The 20484-nt window shown below is 37.5% G+C and overlaps 1 protein-coding gene across 3 annotated transcripts in view; it reads left to right on the forward strand.

Annotated features, from left to right (window-relative positions):
* USF3 (upstream transcription factor family member 3) overlaps positions 1-20484 on the forward strand; it is a 54146-nt gene that overhangs the window by 18134 nt on the left and 15528 nt on the right. The window contains exons 2-5 of one of the 3 annotated variants that reach the window (XM_047875134.1): positions 13329-13453; positions 16591-16655; positions 17780-17808; positions 19920-20002. In XM_047875134.1, coding sequence (XP_047731090.1) covers positions 16609-16655; positions 17780-17808; positions 19920-20002 — 159 coding nt within the window. In that variant the 5' untranslated portion in view covers positions 13329-13453; positions 16591-16608. The remainder of the gene's footprint in view (positions 1-13328; positions 13454-16590; positions 16656-17779; positions 17809-19919; positions 20003-20484) is intronic. The other 2 variants (XM_047875135.1, XM_047875136.1) reach the window with 2 other exon arrangements.

Here is a 20484-nt window from a genome sequence, read left to right on the forward strand (position 1 = left end):
TAAAGCAGAAGACAGCACAGCACACTCATAAATAACGTCCTCAAGTGCCTGCCAAGACGGAAAGCTGCTGCTAAAACCAAACACTATGAGGAAGGATTCTTTGGGCTATGAAGAGTACCCCTGTGCTATCCCTGAACTCTAGAATACAGATGTGCCAGATTTCATGAGTTGAACCAGGTAGACAAGTAATAGGATGTTCTAGGTAGAGGATTATTAACCTAAAATATAGTAAAGATGATAAATGCACATAATGGTTCATATAGCAAAATACAGAGAGCAAAGATGCCTAAAGCATTAAATAAGATAGAAATTAGAACATACACATCCATGATGTTAAATATAAAACTATAATCACAATTTTGTATATTTAATGATAGACAAATGCTCACCTTAAGTAAAATGCAGAATACAAAGTTACTTATGGTTTAACATTTATAAAGTGCATACAAAAAAGAATTACGAAATCCACAAGAATGTCAATGATGATTCTTGTGTATTCTGGTTGGGTGATGTGATTGAGAGTAGTTTCATTTTTATCTTTATGTTTGGCTTTTCTAGGTATGTATTACTTTTACTATAAGGAAAACCTTTTATAAAGTGTTAAATAAGCATATAAAATGATATTTATTTTAATTATACTAATGGTATAAATCGCTGCAATCCAGACCAGGGATATAAGCTTAGTTGTGTCATTATTTTCATGGTTCATACTCTAGTTCAGTGGGTTAAAGCATTTTGATTGGCGAGAACTAAGGATTTACTAGAGGTCTCAAATAAAGACAAAGAACACATTTGCAAAACTGCCTATCTGTGTTCATCTTCCATAAACATTTTGAATCATTGTAAAATACTTAGGAATGCGTTAAGCAGCAAAAAACCAGAATTAAGTGTAGAGGTTGAAAAGATTTTCCTCAAACCATGGGCAAATATGTTTAAACGATGTGCCATAAAATGTTTTCAACTAAGACATTTTAATTCTAATTCGAAATTTGATGATAAGAATTAGGTTTTTCTCTTCATGATATCTAAAGACACAATTCATTTTATGTTATTATATTTATTAAAATTTTTTTAAGTTTATTTATGTTGATAGAGAACACGCATGAGCAGGGGAGAGGCAGAGAGAGAGGGAGAGAGCAAGAAACTCAAGCGGGCTTTGTACTGTCAGTGCAAAGTCCAGTGTGTGGCTCAAACTCACCAACTGTGAGGGCATGACCTGAGCTGAAACCAAGAGTTGGGCACTTAACTGACGAGTGCCCCAAGACACAATTTAAATTAATCTTTACCATTAATTTGCTTCTTGGTGGAAAGAAAACACAATTTGCCCCTGAACAGTGAGACATAGTTTTGTTTTGTTTTGATTTTATTTTATTTTATTTTATTTTATTTTATTTTATTTTATTTTATTTTATTTTATTTTGAGTTTATTTAAGTTTATTTTAAGAAAGAGGGGAAGGGCACAGAGAGAGAGAATCCCAAGCAGTCTCTCCAGTGTCAGCATGGAGCGCATGCTTGATCTCACCAGCCGTGAAATCATGACCTGAGCTGAAAGGAAGAGTTGGATGCTTAACCGACTGAGCCACCCAGGCGCCTCTAGACCTAGTTTTTTATTTTTTTACTTTTTTTTTTTTTCAACGTTTATTTATTTTTTTTGGGACAGAGAGAGAGAGAGAGAGAGCATGAACGGGGGAGGGGCAGAGAGAGAGGGAGACACAGAATCGGAAACAGGCTCCAGGCTCTGAGCCATCAGCCCAGAGCCTGACGCGGGGCTCGAACTCCCGGACCGCGAGATCGTGACCTGGCTGAAGTCGGACGCTTAACCGACTGCGCCACCCAGGCGCCCCTAGACCTAGTTTTTTAAAAAAAATAAGTGCTAGTACTTATTTTCGGTAGCTTCACATTTTCTCTGTATTAGGAAAATTGGGGGTGATTGGTAGCTAAATAGAATTTTATGTTGAAAGAAAACAGATATATAAACTGATGAAAAAGATGAATGGGTAGAGAATTTCAGATTACCCAAAGAGACATCAAAAGATTTCTTTTTTTTTTTTTCAAGGATGATTGAGATACAATTCACATACCATAAAGTTTACATATTTAAAGTGAAATTTAGTGGGTTTTGGTATATTTGTAGACTTGTGCAACCATCACCACAGTATAATTTTAGAACGTTCATCATCCCCAAAAGAACACAGACCTCCCACCTAACCCCCTTCATTTTCCTCAGGCTTGGCAACCACCAGTTTACTTTCAGTCTCTATAAATTTTCATGTTCCAGAACTTAAAGTAGATGGGATCATACAATATGCAGTCTTCTGTGACTGGTTTCTTTCACATTGCATAATGCTTTCAAAGTTCATCCATGCTGTAGCATGTATCAGTACTTCATTCCTTTTTATTGCTGAATCATATTCTGTTGTGTGAATATACCACAATTTATCCCTTCTTAGTTGATATACATTTGGGTTGTTTTCCTTTTTTGGCTATTATGAATACTCCTGCTATGAACATTCATGTGCAAGTTTTTGTGTGTGAACGCTTGTTTTGAGTTCTCTGGATTATATCTCTAGGAGTAGAAATGCTTGGTCATATGTTAACTCTATGTGTAACATTCTGAGGAACTGCCAGATTGTTCCAAAGTGGCTGTACCATTTTTTTTAGTTCCACCAGCCATATATGAGGCTTTTAATTTCTCCACATCCTCACCAACACATGTTATTATCTCTTTTATTTTAGCCTTCCTAGCAGGTATGAGGTCATATCTCACATGGTTTTTATTTATATTTTCCTAATGGCTAATGATGTTGAACATCTTTTCATGTGTTTATTGGGCATTTGTATGTCTTCCTTAGAGAAATGTCTATTCAGATGCTTTGCCCATTTTTAAAACAAGTTTATTTTGAGAGCGAGAGAGAGAGAAACCGCAAGCAGGGTAGGGGCAGCGAGACAATCCCAAGCAGGCTCTGTGCTGTCGGCTGGGTGCCCAAGGCAGGGCTCCATCTCAAGAATTGTGAAATCATGACCTTAGCCCAAACCAAGAGTCAGACACTTAACCAACTGAGCCACACAGGCACCCCTCCCCCATTTTTAAATTAGGTTGTCTTTTAATTATTGAGTTGTAAGAGTTCTTTACATATTGTATATGCATTTCCCTTATTAGATATTTGTAAATATTTTCTCTTATTCTGTGGGTTATCTTTTCACTTTCTTGATGGTGTCCTCTGACCACAAACATTTAAAATTTTGAAATCTAATATATCTATATTTTTCTTTTGTTGCTGGTGCTTTTCATTTTGTATCTAAGAGTTTTAAAGTCTTCGCTATAATGTTGAACTGTGATATGATTCTTTCTGAGTTAATTTTTGTATGTGTTATGAGATAGGGGTCTAACTTCATTCATTTGCATGTGAGTAGCCCATTACCCTGGCATCATTTGTTGAAAAGACTATTCTTTCTCCCATTGAATGATTTTGGCATCCTTGTCAAAAACCAGTTGGCCACAAATTTAAGGGTTTATTTTTTGGCTCTTAATTCAATTCCATTGATCTATGTGTCTTTCTTTATGCGAGTACCACACTGTCTTGATTAATGTAACTTGGTAGTAATTTTTAATATTGTGAGCTGTCTTTATTCTTTTCAGTCTTTCTAAACAGTACTGACGGGGCACCTGGATGGCTCAGTCGGTTAGGCCTCCGACTTCACCTCAAGTCATGATCTCGTGGTTTGTGGGTTTGAGCCCTGCGTTGGGCTCTGTGCTGACAGCTCAGAGCCTGGAGCCTGCTTCGGATTCTGTGTCTCATTCTTTCTCTGCCCTTGTCCCACTTGTGCTCTGTCTCTCAAAAATAAATCAATGTAAAAAAAAATTTTTTTTTACACAGTGCTGACAGTAGGCTTCCACTTTAAACATTTAGCACCTGTCTAAAGCAGATTATTTGAATATTTTGTTTTATGACAAACCTATAAATCCAATTGCTTTTTATTTGCATATGGCTTCTGATTGATGTTTTTGTTTTCTTGTGAGGAGGAGCCATATGAGAAAATAAGTTTTCTGGGCTAGATATTACCACTTAACGTATGTCCAGGACAATAAGATATATATTGAAATGGAAGGAATATAATAGTTGAAGACATGGTTTTGCTAAAATGTACGATAGTGTGTTTGCTTTGCTTTTTTTTTTTTTTTTTCAGGAGGTGGCAGAGGTGGGGAATCACTATGAAAATAGTTAAGGACTTGGGATCTGGAGTCAGATAGTAGTAAGTTAGAATCCTGCCTCACTATTTATTAGCTGTGTGGCTGTGGACAAATTACTAAATTATTTTAATAACACTTTATAAATTAGTGAATATCAGATTAGACTCTGTGTATAAAATAGTTATATAATGTGTACAGATAATTATATAATTATGTGTCTTAAAATGATTTTTAAAAAGTGTCTACCACCGTGGGGCACCTGGGTGGCTCAGTCAGTTAACTGTCCAACTCTTGATTTCAGCTCAGATCATGATCTAATGTGTATTCAAGCCCCACATTGGGCTCTGTGCTGACAGCACATAGCCTGCTTGGGATTCTCTCTCTCTCTCTCTCTCTGCCGCTCCCCTGCTTGATCTCTCTTTCTCTCTCTCAAAATAAATAAACATTAAAAAAATTTGTTTAAAATGTTTACCAACAGAGCATTGATTAATCTGGAGATGTCAAACATTTTCTATTCATAGCAAAATTTTTTGCTTTTGTCTTCATTTTTTGTTTGTATTTATTATTAAGATATAATTCACATGTCACAAAACTCACCCTTTTAAAGTTTAGAATTCAGTGATTTTTAGCATATTTACAAAGTTGCATAGTCATCTCCATACAAGAACATCATCCCCCAAAGAAACCCATACCCATTAGCTGTCACTCTTGATTCCCTCTCTCCACTCCTGGGAATCACTAAACTGCTTTCTGTCTCTGTGGATTTGCCTGTTCTGGACATTTTGTATAAATGGAATATGTGACCTTTTGTGTCAGGCTTCTTTCATTTCCATGTTTTCAAGGATTACCGTGCTGTAGCATGTATCATTACTCCATATCTTTTTATTGCTGAATAACATTGCCTTGTGTGGACATAGCACATTTTACTTATCCATTCATCATTCACATGGACCTTTGGCTTGTTTCAACTCACTGGCTGTTACGAATATTTCTGCAACAGACATACGTGCACAAGTTTTTGTGTGAACGTGTGTTTTCAGTTTTTTGGGGTGTATACCTAGGTGGCATTGCTGAATCATAGAGTGACTCTGTGTTGTAACTATTTGAGGAATTGCCAACCTGTTTTCCCAAGTGACTATACCATTATACATTCCCACCAGCAATGTATGAGGAAATAGCACACTTTTGATAAACATATTTTTTCCAGCTTTATTGAGGTTTGATTGACAAATAGATACTGTATGTACTTAAGGTATACAACATGATATTTTGGTATGTGTATACATTGTGAAATGATTACCACAGCTGACCTAATTAACATATCAATCCACTCACATAGTTACTTTTTGTGGTAAGAACAAAAGATTTTAAGATATTCTCTCTTAGCAAATTGCAAATATACAATAAATTATTATTAACTGTAGTCATCATACTGTACATTAGGTCTCCAGAACCTATTCATCTTATAACTGAATGTACCCTTTGATCAACCTCTTCCATTTCCCCTATCTCCTGGCCACTGGTAACTACCATTATGCCCACTATTACCATGAGTCCAACTTTTTTAGTTTCCACATATTAGTGTGATTATGCAATATTTGTCTTTCTGCATCTGGCTTATTTCACTTAATATTATGTCCTCCAGGTTGATTCATGTTGTCACAGATATCAGGATTTCCTTCTTTTTAGAGGTGAATATTCCATTATGTACATATATTTGTCTATAAAATATATACATGTGTATATATGTAAATATATATTAATATATTTCATTATATATGTGTGTGTGTATGTGTGTGTGTGTGACATTTTCTTTACCCATTCACCCATTAGTGGACACTTAGGTTGTTTCCATGTCTTGGCTGTTGTGAATAATGCAGTAATGAACATGGGATTATAGAAAGTGTTTCCATTTCTTTTGGATACATAGCTAGAAGTGGGGTTGTTGGATATACGGTATTTCTGTTTTTAATTTTGAGAAACCTCCATACTGTTTTCCATAATGGCTGCACCAACTTACATTCCCATCTGTTGTGTATGAGGGTTTCCTTTTCTCCATATCTTCACCAACACTTGTTATCTTTTGACTTTTTTTTTTTAATTTTATTTTTTTTTAATTTACATCCAGGGGCGCTTGGGTGGCTCAGTTGGTTAAGTGTCTGACTTTGGCTCGGGTCATGATCTCATGGCTCGTGAGTTCAAGCCCCACATTGAGCTCTGTGCTGACAGCTCAGAGCCTGGAGCCTGCTTCACATTCTGTGTCCCTCTCTTACTCTGCCTCTCCCCTGCTCATACTCTCTCTCAAGAATAAATACACATTAAAAAAAATTTAAAAATAAAAAAAATAAAATAAAAAATAAATTTACATCTAAATTAGTTAGCATATAGTGCAACAATGATTTCAGGAGTAGATTCCTTAATGCCCCTTACCCATTTAGCCCGTCCCCCCTCCCACAACCCCTCTAGTAACCCTCTGTTTGTTCTCCATATTTAAGAGTCTCTTATGTTTTGTCCTCCTCCCTGTTTTTATAGTATTTTTGTTTCTCTTCTCTTATGTTCATTTGTTTTGTCTCTTAAAGTCCTCATATGAGTGAAGTCCTATGAGTTTTGTCTTTGACTAATTTTGCTTAGCATAATATCCTCCAATTCCATCCACGTAGTTGCAAATGGCAAGATTTCATTCTTTTTGACTGCTGAGTAATACTCCATTGTATATATATACCACATCTTCTTTATCCATTCATCCATCAGTGGACATTTGGGCTCTTTCCATACTTTTGCTATTGTTGATAGTCTTTTGACTTAAAAAAAAAAGTTTATTTATTTTGAGAGAGAGAGGGAGGAGAGAGTATCCCAAGTAGGCTCCATGCTGTCAGTACAGAGCCCAATGTGGGGCTTGAATCCATGAACCATGAGATCATGACCTACCCGAAACCAAGAGTTAGACACTTAACCAACTGAGCCATAGAGGGCCCCCATTTTTTGATAATAACTCTTCTAATAGGTGTGAGGTGAGATCTCATTATGGTTTTGATTTGCATTCCCTGATGATTAATGATGATGAACATCTTTTTATGTACTTGTTGGTCATTTTTATGTCTTCTTTGGAAATATATATTCTTTGAATATTTTTGAAAGAAATTTCAAGGGATTGATTAAGTGGCAGGGACCTTGAGAGAGCCTTTTGAGGTAGTGTTCTGTATCTTGATCTTAGTGGTGGTTACGTGAGTGTATTCACATATATAAATTTATTGAGCAGTGAACTTAAATTAGTGGCTTATTGTATATGTAATATGTCAATAAAAAAGAAAAAAAATCCGTACTTCATTGTACTTTTTATTGTTTAAAGTAGACCAGGGGAACTTTGTTTCAGAAGTGAAATCTGAGCACCCTTACTAGGCACAGAAAATTTGTTCACAGTCTAGTCCAAGTTCTCTTGCTGTCCGCACCTCCTGTTTCCTTCCCTCTCTCCCATAATTTTTATATTCCTGCTGCAATCCTCAGACTCACAAGACATTTTTAATGTTTCACTGCCTTTGCACTTCTCTTCTGCTAACTCATATCCTTTCTTCTCTCCATCTTGACTGACAAAAATACTATGTATTCTTTAAAACCTAGCTTTCTTTGAGTCCCACAAGAAACATGCCTCATTCTGTGTTCTTTCATAGCATTTTATTATTTTTTTTTTAATTTTTTTTTAATTTTTTTTTTCAACATTTATTTTATTTTTGGGACAGAGCGAGACAGAGCATGAACGGGGGAGGGGCAGAGAGAGAGGGAGACACAGAATCAGAAACAGGCTCCAGGCTCCGAGCCATCAGCCCAGAGCCTGACGCGGGGCTCGAACTCCTGGACCGCGAGATCGTGACCTGGCTGAAGTCGGACGCTTAACCGACTGCGCCACCCAGGCGCCCCTCATAGCATTTTATTAACAAATCTTTGAGGTAGCATTTACCAGTTTTTAAATTCACTTTTAAAACCTTTCTATTTTAAAAGAATTATAGACTCAAAAAAAGTTACAAAAATACTACAATGAATCCATGTACTGCTGACCCAGTTTCCCAGAGTAGAGATATGTAGCTGTAGGACAATAACACAAGTAGGAAGTTGACATTCATTAACCAATTTTTTTAAATTCATCTTCTTTTCAATTTTTTAAATTATCTGTGCTGCCCAATATGGTAATCACTAGCCTCATGTAACTATTTAAATTACTTAAAATTACATAAAATTAAAAGTTTGGTGGTCTCACTAGCCGCATTTCAAGCATTTAATATACACATGTGACTAATGGCGACCATATGGACAATGCAGGTATAGAATATCTGCATTGCACAAAATTCTTTTGGATAGCCCTGACCTAGACTGTGTTCTTCTTGAGAGAAGAGTTGCCTTTTCCATCTTTATATCTGTAATTCCTAGGCAGTGGGGGCACTTGGTCTATACCTGAATGATTGAGTCTAGCCCTATCCTCTTGTTTTACATGTGAAGAAACTCGGGCCCTAAGCTGTGATAAGTAAAATGATGCCCAGCTTTTCAGTAGCAAATCTAGAATTAGAGCTCATTTTCCCAATTCCAAGTTCACTGTTCTTTCCAGGTGGCCTCATTGGTTGTGAGCTCACTGATTTTTATTAGTTTTAGAGGGAGAACAGTGTTAAAATAATGCACTTCTCAGACTTTAGGCTACAGAAAAATCAACTAGGAAGTTTGTATTTCTGGACTTGTCTTTCCTAAGATTCTGATTCAGTAGGTCTGGTGTAGGGCGTAGGAATCAATATTTTAAACGTATGCTTAGTCAGTATATGTGGTCATAACATAAGGATAGCTCAGAAGAGAGAGCAACAGAACAGAGAGCCTGGAAATGGAACTGCACTAATATGGACATTTGATTTTTAACAAAGGTACCACTGAAGAAAGGAAATGTTTTCAACAAATGATGTTGGAACAACTAAATATCCATATGGGAAAAAAATGAACTTTAACCCCTCCTCTTGCCATACAGATCATTGATCTAAATATGCCAATATCATAAACTTTGTAGAAACAATCATAGTAGAATATCTTGGGAATGAGTAAAGGTTTCTTGGACAGGCCACAAAAAGAAATAATCATAAATTAAAAATTGGTAAGTTATACTTCATCAAGAACTATTGCTTACCAAAAGGCACAGTTAAGAAAAGGCATAGGTAGGCCACATAGTGGGAGACAATCTTTGCAAAATATGTTTCAGACAAATGACAAGTATGCAGAAGATATAAGTAACTCAGGATATATGAAGATTTTCTGTAAGTTAATCATTAAAGGACAAACTGTTGTAAACTCTTAAGTCTAAAGTTCTCTTTTGGCCAGCAAAAGAGGGGACACAGGATTAAAGCGAGAGAGGGCTAATGTCCGGGAAAAGACAAGAGCCCTGAATAAGGGTCCTTGCCTCGTATTTATTCAGGTCAGAAGGCTTGCAAACGTGATGGGCATGTACAAAGAGACAAACTAGGAACATTAACTTGGGGACGTGAAGGAAAAGGGGGGTTTTGAAGATATACAGTGTTTGGGGTTTGGGTCAATATAAAACTCCCGGCGCCGGGCAGATGGATAGATGGTTGTCAACAGCAGACCGGAGGCACCGTGCCTATTTATCTTAGCTAGCCTAGGGGATGAGACAGATAGGGGGAATAACCACAGGGCTAATAAGGCACCTTTTCTTTTGTTCACCATCTCCGCTCTGGGCTGCTTTGCTTGCAGCACAGAGGTCCATAGTCCAATTCACCAATTTACCTAACCTGGCCCTATTCTCCTGTGAAAGCCGCTTTTCTGCTATAGTACTAAATTGGGAGTGTTTCCACCTTGTACATCTAATGTTGTTTATTTTCATATACCTATGTATTGGGCACCTTTGTGCCATTTCTATTTCAGGCCTTTGCCTCTCTCTATTTTGGGAGGTTCTGTACCCCCTCTGTATTTTGGGGTGCCTTCACATCTTCCTAATCCTGGCACCTTTGTGCCTCCCTATTCTCGGGGTATCTTTGCACCCCCCTATTCTTGGAGTGCCAATCTGGTTTACCCAAACTCCGGTGTAAGCATTTTATGACTTTGTATTTCTTTATGCCTTGTTAATCCATTTGGTGTAAGCCCGGAGGATTCCTAAGCTTGTCCCCTACAATAAACAATCCAATTAAAAAACTGGCAAAAAGATAGGGTGCCTGGGTAGCTTAGTCGGTTAAGTGTCCGGCTTCGGCACAGGTCCTGATATCACAGTTTGTGGGTGTAAGCCCTGCATCAGGCTCTGCTGACAGCTCAGAGCCTGGAGCCTGCTTCTGATTGTGTGTCTCCCTCTCTCTCTGCCCCTCCCCTGCTCACGCTGTCTCTCCCTTTCTCTCTCTCTCAAAAATAAATAAACATTAAAAAAAAAAAACTGGCAAAAAGATATGAGCAGACAAAACAAGATCTACAAATGGTCTTAAATTTTCTTCAATGTTTATTTATTTGAGAGAGAGAGAGAGAGAGAGAGAGAGTGAGCAGAGGTGGGGGAGGAGCACAAAGAGAGGGAAATGCAGAACTCAAGCAGGCTCCAGGCTCTGAGCTGTCAGCATAGAGCCAGATGCAGAGCTGGAACTCAGGAACTGTGAGATCATGCCCTGAGCCAAAGTCGGATGCTTAACTGACTGAGCCACCTAGGGGCCCCCTACAGATGGTCTTCATATGCACATAAAAATTTATTCAATGTTATCAATCATCTAGGAAATGAAAATTAAACTATAATGAGATTCCACTGTTTAACCACCAGAATAGTTGAAATTGATAAGCAGACAAAGCCCAATGTTAGTAGGATATTGAACAACCAGAACTCTTACATTTTGGATGGGAATGCAAAATGGTACTGTCACTCTGGGGAAAGTGTGACAAATGTTCTTACATAAGTCTTTTTGTGGATATACTTTTTTTTATTTCTCTTGGGTAGATACTTGGGAGTGGAACTGCAGGGAATATAATAAGCATTTCTACTCCTGGGTGTTTACTCAACAGAAAGAAAGACTATACCCATGAAAAATGTTGCCCAAGAATATTCATGGAGAGCAGCTTTTCTTCCTGGTCACCAAAACACAGGAACAGGTGTTCATCAACGGAAAATAAACAAGCTATGTTATAAACTGACACACAGTTATACATTCATACTCAGCAATAAAAAGGAACAAACTACTGGATGAATTTCAGAAATATGCTGAGTGAAAGGTTGACAAAACAGAATTCTCAGTTAATGCATTGTAAAGTTCAGTAGAGAAAAAAATGAGAACACTGGTTGCCTCTGTGGGAGAAGGGGAAGGTATTGACTAGGAAGGGTCGTGAGAGAACTTTCTCTGGTAATAATAATGTTCTGTACCTTGATAGGGATTGGGTCACACAGGTATGTGCATTAGTCAGAACTCACTGAATTTTACACTTAAGATTTGTGCATTTTACTATACATAAGCTTTACTGCAAGAGGAAAAAACAGTTTTAAAAGTTGTGATTTTGATACAAGTGATCTCAAAAGTACACTCTGAGAACCATTGGATTTGACTAATTTCAGAAATAATTCTTTCTTACCGTAAAATATAGTGATTCATAGATTATTAATGTAACATTTTGAATTTTTTCTTTAAAAATTAAATATTGTATTAAAAGTAACATTTCCTTATTAGTAGGTTAATGAGTCAGTGGACAAGCGTTTATGACATTATATAGTTCATTATTTCAATAAGTATTCTTTGTTTTAATAAGTGTTCTTTTTTAATGTGAGGAATGCAAGCTTAATATCAGGAGGAATAGCATATGGAAACAATTATACACTGATAGATGTAATTGAATTTGTTAAAATGTGGTTTGAGATGGATATTTACAGTGATGTTTGGTAAACTGGGTGATGTACCTCTTTCAGTTAAACTCTTGCGTCTCACCCCCATGCGATGAGTATGTTTACTTATGTGATAGACCTCTAGTATCATTTACTTTAAGATTCTAGATGTTCAGAAGTTTAGAACTTTAATGTCATGTATCTTACTTGTAACATGAATCTGCAAACTTTCAAAAGCGCTTACAAGTTTTACAGTTTCAAAACTGAAACTGTAATGTTAATGACCAAATGCTGACTCACGGGCACAAGGGAAATCTGACCTTACGGGTTTATAGGTGAAATTATGTGTTCACCTGTCATGCCCCATCCCAAATAATCTCTCCTCCAGTAGGGTGTTGGTCAGATGCCTGAAATTCCACCAACTAAAGATACCTGCCTGTGTTTCTAAATTTTCCAGATAACAATCCCCTGGGGGCATTCTAAATTTCAGACTCCTCCCTTAAAGATTGGGATTCCTCCCTTAGAGACTGATTCAGGGTCAGGCTGACAGTGGGCTGACAATTCCTGTTTTTTAACTATTATCTTGTTGAAAATACAGATTCCTGGGCCCTACCCAGTACTTCTCATTTGTCTGGGATGAAGCCCCCAAATTTACATTTTTTGTAATGTTTGTATTTATTTTTTTTGAGAGAGCGTAAGCCAGGGAGGGGCAGGGAGAGGGGACAGAGGATCTGAAGCAGGCCCTTTGCTGACAGCAGCAATCCCGATACGGGTCTCAAATTCATAAACTGCAAGATCATGACCTGAGCCAAAATCAGACACTTAACCAACTGAGCCAGGTGCCCCCAAATCTGCATTTTCTGGAGTATATACAATGCACAGTTCTGAAGGCTGTCATCCTAGTGTTGCTGCCTTCGTGGAAGATCCTTGAGTAAGTTTTGTCACTCTCACAAGTGAGAAGAGGGAAGTGGGAGATTGAAGGAAGATAATTTTAGAATTGAGGACAGACCTTAGTGTAAGACATAGGTGGAGGACAATAAGAACTTGAGGGACAGTGAGCATGCCTAAGAGAAAGGAGAGAATCTCTTGGGATCTGTCCAATGACTACAGTACTTGCTACCATTTTTGTGGGAGTGGAGCATGAGCCGCCTATTGGAGAGTGACTTTTTAAAGCAACTACATTCATTAGCTTTCGGATCATTCTGCTTGCCACCAAAAATCTGCCTGCATGCCCTAAGTTGCCAGTTGTTTTACATGCTAATGGAAACCTAGCCACTGTAAACATTCATTGATTTTTCTCTTGTGTAGTAAGAAGAAAACATAACTTATAGACCATCTTCTGGTAGAAGATGATAGATTTGGATCAGAAACGGGAGGTGCTGGAAGCCAGGAATCAAAAGTGAAGAACTTCTGCAAGCCCTTGGGTGATAAAGGTGACAAGGACTTATTTACTCACATGTCCCGCATTGTCTTTATGTAGTAACCTGATGTAAGTTTGTTGCTTTTAGGCTGATGTATACCATCACACATGTAAGGGAGAGTAAGCTGCTGGAAGTGGGACTTGAGTGCACATTTCTCCTCAGGCTGCTTCAGTCAGTACTTCCTGTCATTACCTTGTCTGCATTCACTTCTACTCATTCCCCAGGACCCTTCCTCCACCTTTACAGGGCTAGAGCCCAGTCTGAAATGCCTTCATTATTATTCATAGCTAACATTTGTTGAATTCTTTTTGCTGCTAGGCACCGTGCTGCTCTGCTTCCCTGCATTTGTCATTCCCTTCTCAAAACAACCCAATGGTCCAGATGCTATGATTTTGATCCATTTTGTAGATGAAACATCTGAGGTTCCAAGAGGTTATATGTCTTGCCCAGGACCTCACAGCTAGGAAATGGCAGAACCAGATTTTGTTTTGTTTTATTTTATTTTATTTTATTTTATTTTATTTTATTTTATTTTATTTCATTTTATTTATTTCTGTATCTGTTTTTTTAAATTTTTAAATGTTTATTTGTTTTTTAAAATTTATTTTTTTTAATTTACATCCAAGTTAGCATATAGTGCAACGATGATTTCAGGAGTAGATTCCTTAATGCCCCTTACCCATTTAGCCCATCCCCCCTCCCACAACCACTCCAGTAACCCTCTGTTTGTTCTCCATATTTAAGAGTCTCTTATATTTTGTCCCCCTCCCTGTTTTTATAGTATTTTTATTTCCCTTCCCTTATGTTCATCTGTTTTGTATCTTAAAGTCCTCATATGAGTGAAGTCATATGACATTTGTCTTTCTCTGACTGACTAATTTTACTTAGCCAAATACCTTCTAGTTCCATCTACATAGTTGCAAATGGCAAGATTTCATTCTTTTTGATTGCCGAGTAATACTCCATTGTATATATATATACCACATCTTTTTTACCCATTCATCCATCGATGGACATTTGGGCTCTTTCCATACTTTGGCTATTGTTGATAATACTGCTATAAACATTGGGGTGCATGTATCCCTTCAGAACAGCATACCTGTATCCCTTGGATAAATACCTAGTAGTGCCATTGCTGGGTCGTAGGGTAGCTCTACTTTTAATTTTTTTTTTTCAACTTTTATTTATTTTTGGGACAGAGAGAGGGAGAGCATGAACGGGGGAGGGGCAGAGAGAGAGGGAGACACAGAATCGGAAACAGGCTCCAGGCTCTGAGCCATCAGCCCAGAGCCTGACACGGGGCTCGAACTCACAGACCGCGAGATCGTGACCTGGCTGAAGTCGGACGCTTAACCGACTGCGCCACCCAGGCGCCCCTCTACTTTTAATTTTTTGAGGAACCTCCATACTGTTTTCCAGAGTGGCTGTACCAGTTTGGCAGAACCAGATTTTAAACTCATGCTTTCTTTCTTTTTTTTTAATGTTTATTTATTTTTGAGAGAGAGCGTGTGTGAGTAGGGAAGGGTCAGAGAGAGATGGAGACACAGAATCTGAAGCAGATTACAGGCTCTGAGCCATCAGCACAGACCCTGACCCACTTGTGTGTCAAGACCCACAGTTCAGTGGGGCTTGAACTCACTAACCATGAGATCATGACCTGAGCTGAAGTCGGACGCTTAACCTACTGAACCACCCAGGCACCCCTAAACTCACGCTTTCTGATTTCCAATTCCATACACAGAAAATGGTAACTGCACTTGCACCTACTCCAGTGTACCACAACAGGTATCCCAGTTGGACAGACCACTTTTGAAAGGCCAGGCCGTCAGTCCCTGAGATTTAAAAGCATTAAAGTTTTCATTATGAAAATTTTAAAGATCAGAGAAGAGAAAGAAACCCCCTATAATGTTGCTGGCCTTACATAACTATGACTATTATCTTCATGTATTTGCTTTCAGGCTTTTTTGGCATATGAATATATTTCCCTATAGTATATATATATATATATATATATATATATATATATATATATATTATTTAGTGTCCTAATTTTTTTTAAGTTTATTTATTTTGAGAGAGACAGTGTGTGCATATAAACTGGGGAGGAGCAGAGAGAGAGGGAGAGAGAGAGAACCACATGTAGGCTCCGCACTGTCAGTGCAGATCCTGATGCGAGGCTCAAACTCATGAATCATGAGATCATGAGATCATGAGTTGAGCTGAAGTCAGATGCCCAAGCAACTGAGCCACCCAGGTGCCCCAGTATCCTGATATTTTATTTTATTTTATTTTATTTTATTTTATTTTATTTTATTTTTTTAAATCTTTATTTATTTTTGAGAGAGACAGAAACAGAGCAAGAGCAGGGGAGGGGCAGAGAGAGAGGGAGACACAGAATCTGAAGCAGGCTCCAGGCTCTGAGCTGTCAGCACAGAGCCCGATGCGGGGCTTGAACTCACGGACCGTGAGATCATGACCTGAGACAAAGTCGGACGCTTAACCGACAGAGCCACCCAGGCGCCCCTCCTGATATTTTAAATATAAGTAGAATTTTCCTACTCCTACCCAGATATTAATGAGTGTCAAGTGATGATGTAAGACTTCTAGCAGTTTGAGAGAAGGATAGCAAGTGAGTGAATGAATGAATGAGCTTGCTTCCATACAAGGAATATTCCTTGTATGGCTGTTTGTGTGTACATGTTTGTGTGCTTGTCACTTGTTTTTTCTGCATTCAGAGAGGAGAACCAGTGTTCTCATTTAAATTTTGTAGAACACTTCAAATATTATGAACAAAGAACATACTCTCCCAACTCAAGTATGTTTTACCTGTTTTTCCAGGTCTTGCTCAAATCCACACCCTCTTTTTAAGCCTTTCTAACCTGATAATGATCTTTCTCTACTCCAGTCTTCTCAAGAACTTTCTGGCGATACCTCACATTTGGCATTCACCGTGCTCTCCACCTGCTAGTTATAATATTTTTTGTCCTGTTTTCTTATACCTTTTTCTATCCACAGCAGCTAATCCAGTGCTTTTTCGTGGTGTCACTTTTGTTTTTTTAGCATTTTGGTATTCAAACCAAAGTGCTATTAATTTCTCTAACATACTAGAATAACTTGAACTTTCTGGCGTGTTCTTCCATGCTGTGTAGGTTCCTATCACTGTAACCATGCCAGAAATGACAGAGAATGAGACTCCTACAAAAAAGCAGCACAGGTATGTAGTCCTGGTCCAGAAATAATATAGTTTGGGGAGATGAACAGAATTAGTCCCCACTTTGTTAAATAGGCAGTCCTCAGGGAACTTTCATTAAATGCCTGGAAGACCATTATTCTTCAGCAATATGTGTGAATAAATAAATACAGGTTTACAGAAAGGAGTACATAGTTAAAATTTACCTGTCCTCCTTATTTTATGGACGGTGTAACGGGAATGACAATGAGCAATTAAAATTGTATAATACAAATCTATCCTAAGTGTTTAGTTTCTCCTGAAACTTTTACTTGCTCACAGTATCACAGTCTTTGTAGATTGTTAAGTTCATTTAGGCCGAAGTCAATTTGAATAGACATTTTGTGACATTACAATTTTGTGACATTACAATATGCACGTCAGTACAACATTACTTCTGGTTCTTTGTATAAGCCCCCTTCTGAATTTCTAGCATTTTAGGCAGTGTTTCTGCTTAAAATTGCATGATCAGTGCTTTCATTAATATTAAAATCCCCATTCTCTTTCCTTACCAAATAACTGTTAGGGATTGCTAATGTATTGAGTAATTGTACATAAAAGGGAAATCAATGGTTTGAGTAGATTAGCTTTTAAGAAAAACTAAGAGTTTGGATAAGCTAAGGCACACAGATGCAAAAGATGGCTCAAATGCCAATTGTCTGTGCGTTGGTGCTGGTGGCTGCCATGGTTCCCCACCCCCGGGGATTAAAAAGTTCCTTTCTACTGTTGCTTGTACCCCTGATGCACTCACCGCACCCCTTGCCAGGTGCCAGGGCAGACATCAGAAGTCACCTACTTGGTACATCACTTTGAGAGTTGACTAGCTCTTTAATTACATTTTTCAAATAGTTAACGTTTTCAATGATTGATTTACTTCCCAACCATTGACTTTTGGGTATAGATGAATAGAGAATTGTAGAATTTGGAAATTGTAGATTCTAAATTTATACTGATGTATCTGCAGTTAGGTTTTCATACCATAATAAGATGGTTTCTTACGGATGCAACAAATACAAATTCATAAAATTTCTGTGGTTCTCAACATATAAAGTGGAGAAAATGTTTTCCTGTTATTTTCATTTTCCTTTTATCTGCACTTTTTGTTTCAGAAAGAAAAACCGGGAGACACACAATGCAGGTAGAAACAATTTCAATTGTATTTGTTAGCATTTTTGCATTCACAAGGAAATTATACTGTAGTCGATAGTAAGTTTTTATGTTACAAGCATAGAATCATTATTCCTTATGTTTTAGGAAAATGTTCCTTTACTTTGTTTGTTCCTTTATGGTTTAATTGGCAAAACACCCCTCGAGTCTCATGAAGATGGCTAGTTTATCATCTTCTGATTCATTGTCTATTTAGATAACTCGAGGACTAATACGCCTTTGGAACTAGTGTTTTAAGTGATTTCACCCACTGAGGAAATTGAGCTCTACTTCTCCCAAATGGGATAAAGAGAATGTGTCTGCAGAAGTTCCAGAGGGAGCTGGCTGCCCAGAGGAGCAGGGGAGAGATGAACAGCAGGCTGTGGAGCTTAAAAGTCCCTGAAATGTAAACAGTCTTAAATGAAGTTGTGGAGTCCTCAGTCACAGCAAGAAATGTAGAAAATAAACGTTTGATTTTATCTCAAACGTCCAGATTATAGGCCAAAGCCAGATAAACATTTATAGAAGTGATTGTGTCTACATTTATATTTTGGTACATTTTAGAACACTTTCTTTTCCAGGGGTTACAGTCAGATTGAAAACAAAATATTTTAAATTTTTTTTTTTTCCAACGTTTATTTATTTTTGGGACAGAGAGAGATAGAGCATGAACGGGGGAGGGGCAGAGAGAGAGGGAGACACAGAATCTGAAACAGGCTCCAGGCTCCGAGCCATCAGCCCAGAGCCTGACGCGGGGCTCGAACTCACAGACCGCAAGATTGTGACCTGGCTGAAGTCGGCCGCTTAACCGACTGCGCCACCCAGGCGCCCCGAAAACAAAATATTTTAGAAGTTAATGTCTATTACTCTATAACTGATATTCTTCCTTTCCCTAAGGAAAGGACCCTGGGGGAATTTTTGTCTATGGGAAGATGGGGTGAACACTGATGGAATATTGCTGTTTTCCAGAATGAGAATTTCCTGCCTTTGAATTCCCCTTTATCACTGTGGGTCTCAATGTTGGTTTTTTTCTACCTCCATACATGAAAAAATCCACTCCTGGGTGATAACAAATACTGTTATTAGAGAATTTAGAAAAAAGGTGATATCATACTTTATTGTTTTCCCTTCTTTGGCCAAATGAATTAAATCTAATCTTTTTAGCCATAGGAGCTAAGTATTTTTATTGGAACCAACTCACATGGTGTCATAAATATGTCCTGATAGTAATTTATTATGAGAGAGTAATTAGATGTCATTGAAAATATGTCTTTACTGCTAGATTGTGAAGCAAAAAGTATGATTTTGCAAAACAAGAGCTGCTTATGGTTAATCTGAAAGATCACTGGAATCTTGTTAGGAAGGGAGGTTTTAGAAACCCTTCTGACAGTAAAAGCCAAGACTAATAATATTTCTACTTACAGTGTCTTATTGAAATTATTTAGATCATCTCATTCCCTCTTGCCCTTTCCATACAATCTTTAAAGTTGTGGCATGTAAGCCTGGAAGATTTCTCAGTTAATTTGATTGAGATGTTGTCAGTTGCCCAGTTTCTTATGGGAAAAATCCTATGTGCCCAGAGTGAATAAACCAGACTCCTAGAAATTTTAAGTCATAACTGATAGCTGTTCTATTTCAAAAATGCCTTCTAGACATCCTAAAAGGTGTTTGAAGGTTCTGTAATCTGTCTAAATAGGTCTCATTTGCCTATTTGCTATAAAAAGGCAGCTTTCTACTAACTTAGCTTGTTAGTAGGGGTTCTTAAAATTTAGTTATCACTAAAATGTCCAGTAATTACTTGAAACATAATAATGGCCTAACAGTAAAGTAATATTAGCATTTTCTGTTTTTAATTTGAGTTTAATTATTATAGATCACATTTTTAAAATGCTTATAAAAGTATTGCTTATATCAGTGCCCATAATGCTAGACTTATAATGCAGCATTCTTAGAAATTGTCTTGTAGTTATTTGTCTTCAGTAGATACTGTTTGATAAAATTTTGTTAGAGATTTCTTTACCTAAAATTTCTTTACCCAGGGAGAATAGTGAACTATAGCAGTGTACCATAAGGTCTGATAAATGGATTTTCCCCCCTATCTAGTGGAGAGGCATAGAAAGAAGAAAATCAATGCTGGAATAAACAGGATAGGAGAGCTGATCCCATGTTCCCCTGCCCTGAAGCAGGTAAGAAGTCTACTCCTATTTTCATTCATTACTTGTGAACAGATAATTTCCTAAGTTGTTTCATTGCTCAGAGTGCTTATTTTTGTTTCCTGTCACTTTTGGTTTTTGGAGTTAATCATCACCTCATTGTTTTTCATTTACTTAATTTTCTATATACCTATCTTTAATTTTTCCCATACCGATAACAGTCTTCTAGTAGAGTATTCTACATGATCAAGTGGACCATATAATTTCTAGATCTTTAAGATCTTGAATTATTCAGTCCCACGATTACATTCATTTCTGTGCTACAGTACTTACCAGGCATTTCTTTTATTTTCTGCCAATGATATTTTTTAATTACCTTTAAATTCTTACCTAGAATCTTCCAAGGATCTCTATTTTATTCTCCGTGCCCTGTCAGCCTCCACTGGCACTTAAATCTCAGCTTATTAAAGTTTTCTCTCATGAAGATAGCTTTTTGTTTCTTCTGATAATGAGGA

Source organism: Prionailurus viverrinus, chromosome C2 (assembly GCF_022837055.1).
Source record: "Prionailurus viverrinus isolate Anna chromosome C2, UM_Priviv_1.0, whole genome shotgun sequence".
In the NCBI taxonomy this organism is placed as follows: domain Eukaryota; kingdom Metazoa; phylum Chordata; class Mammalia; order Carnivora; family Felidae; genus Prionailurus; species Prionailurus viverrinus.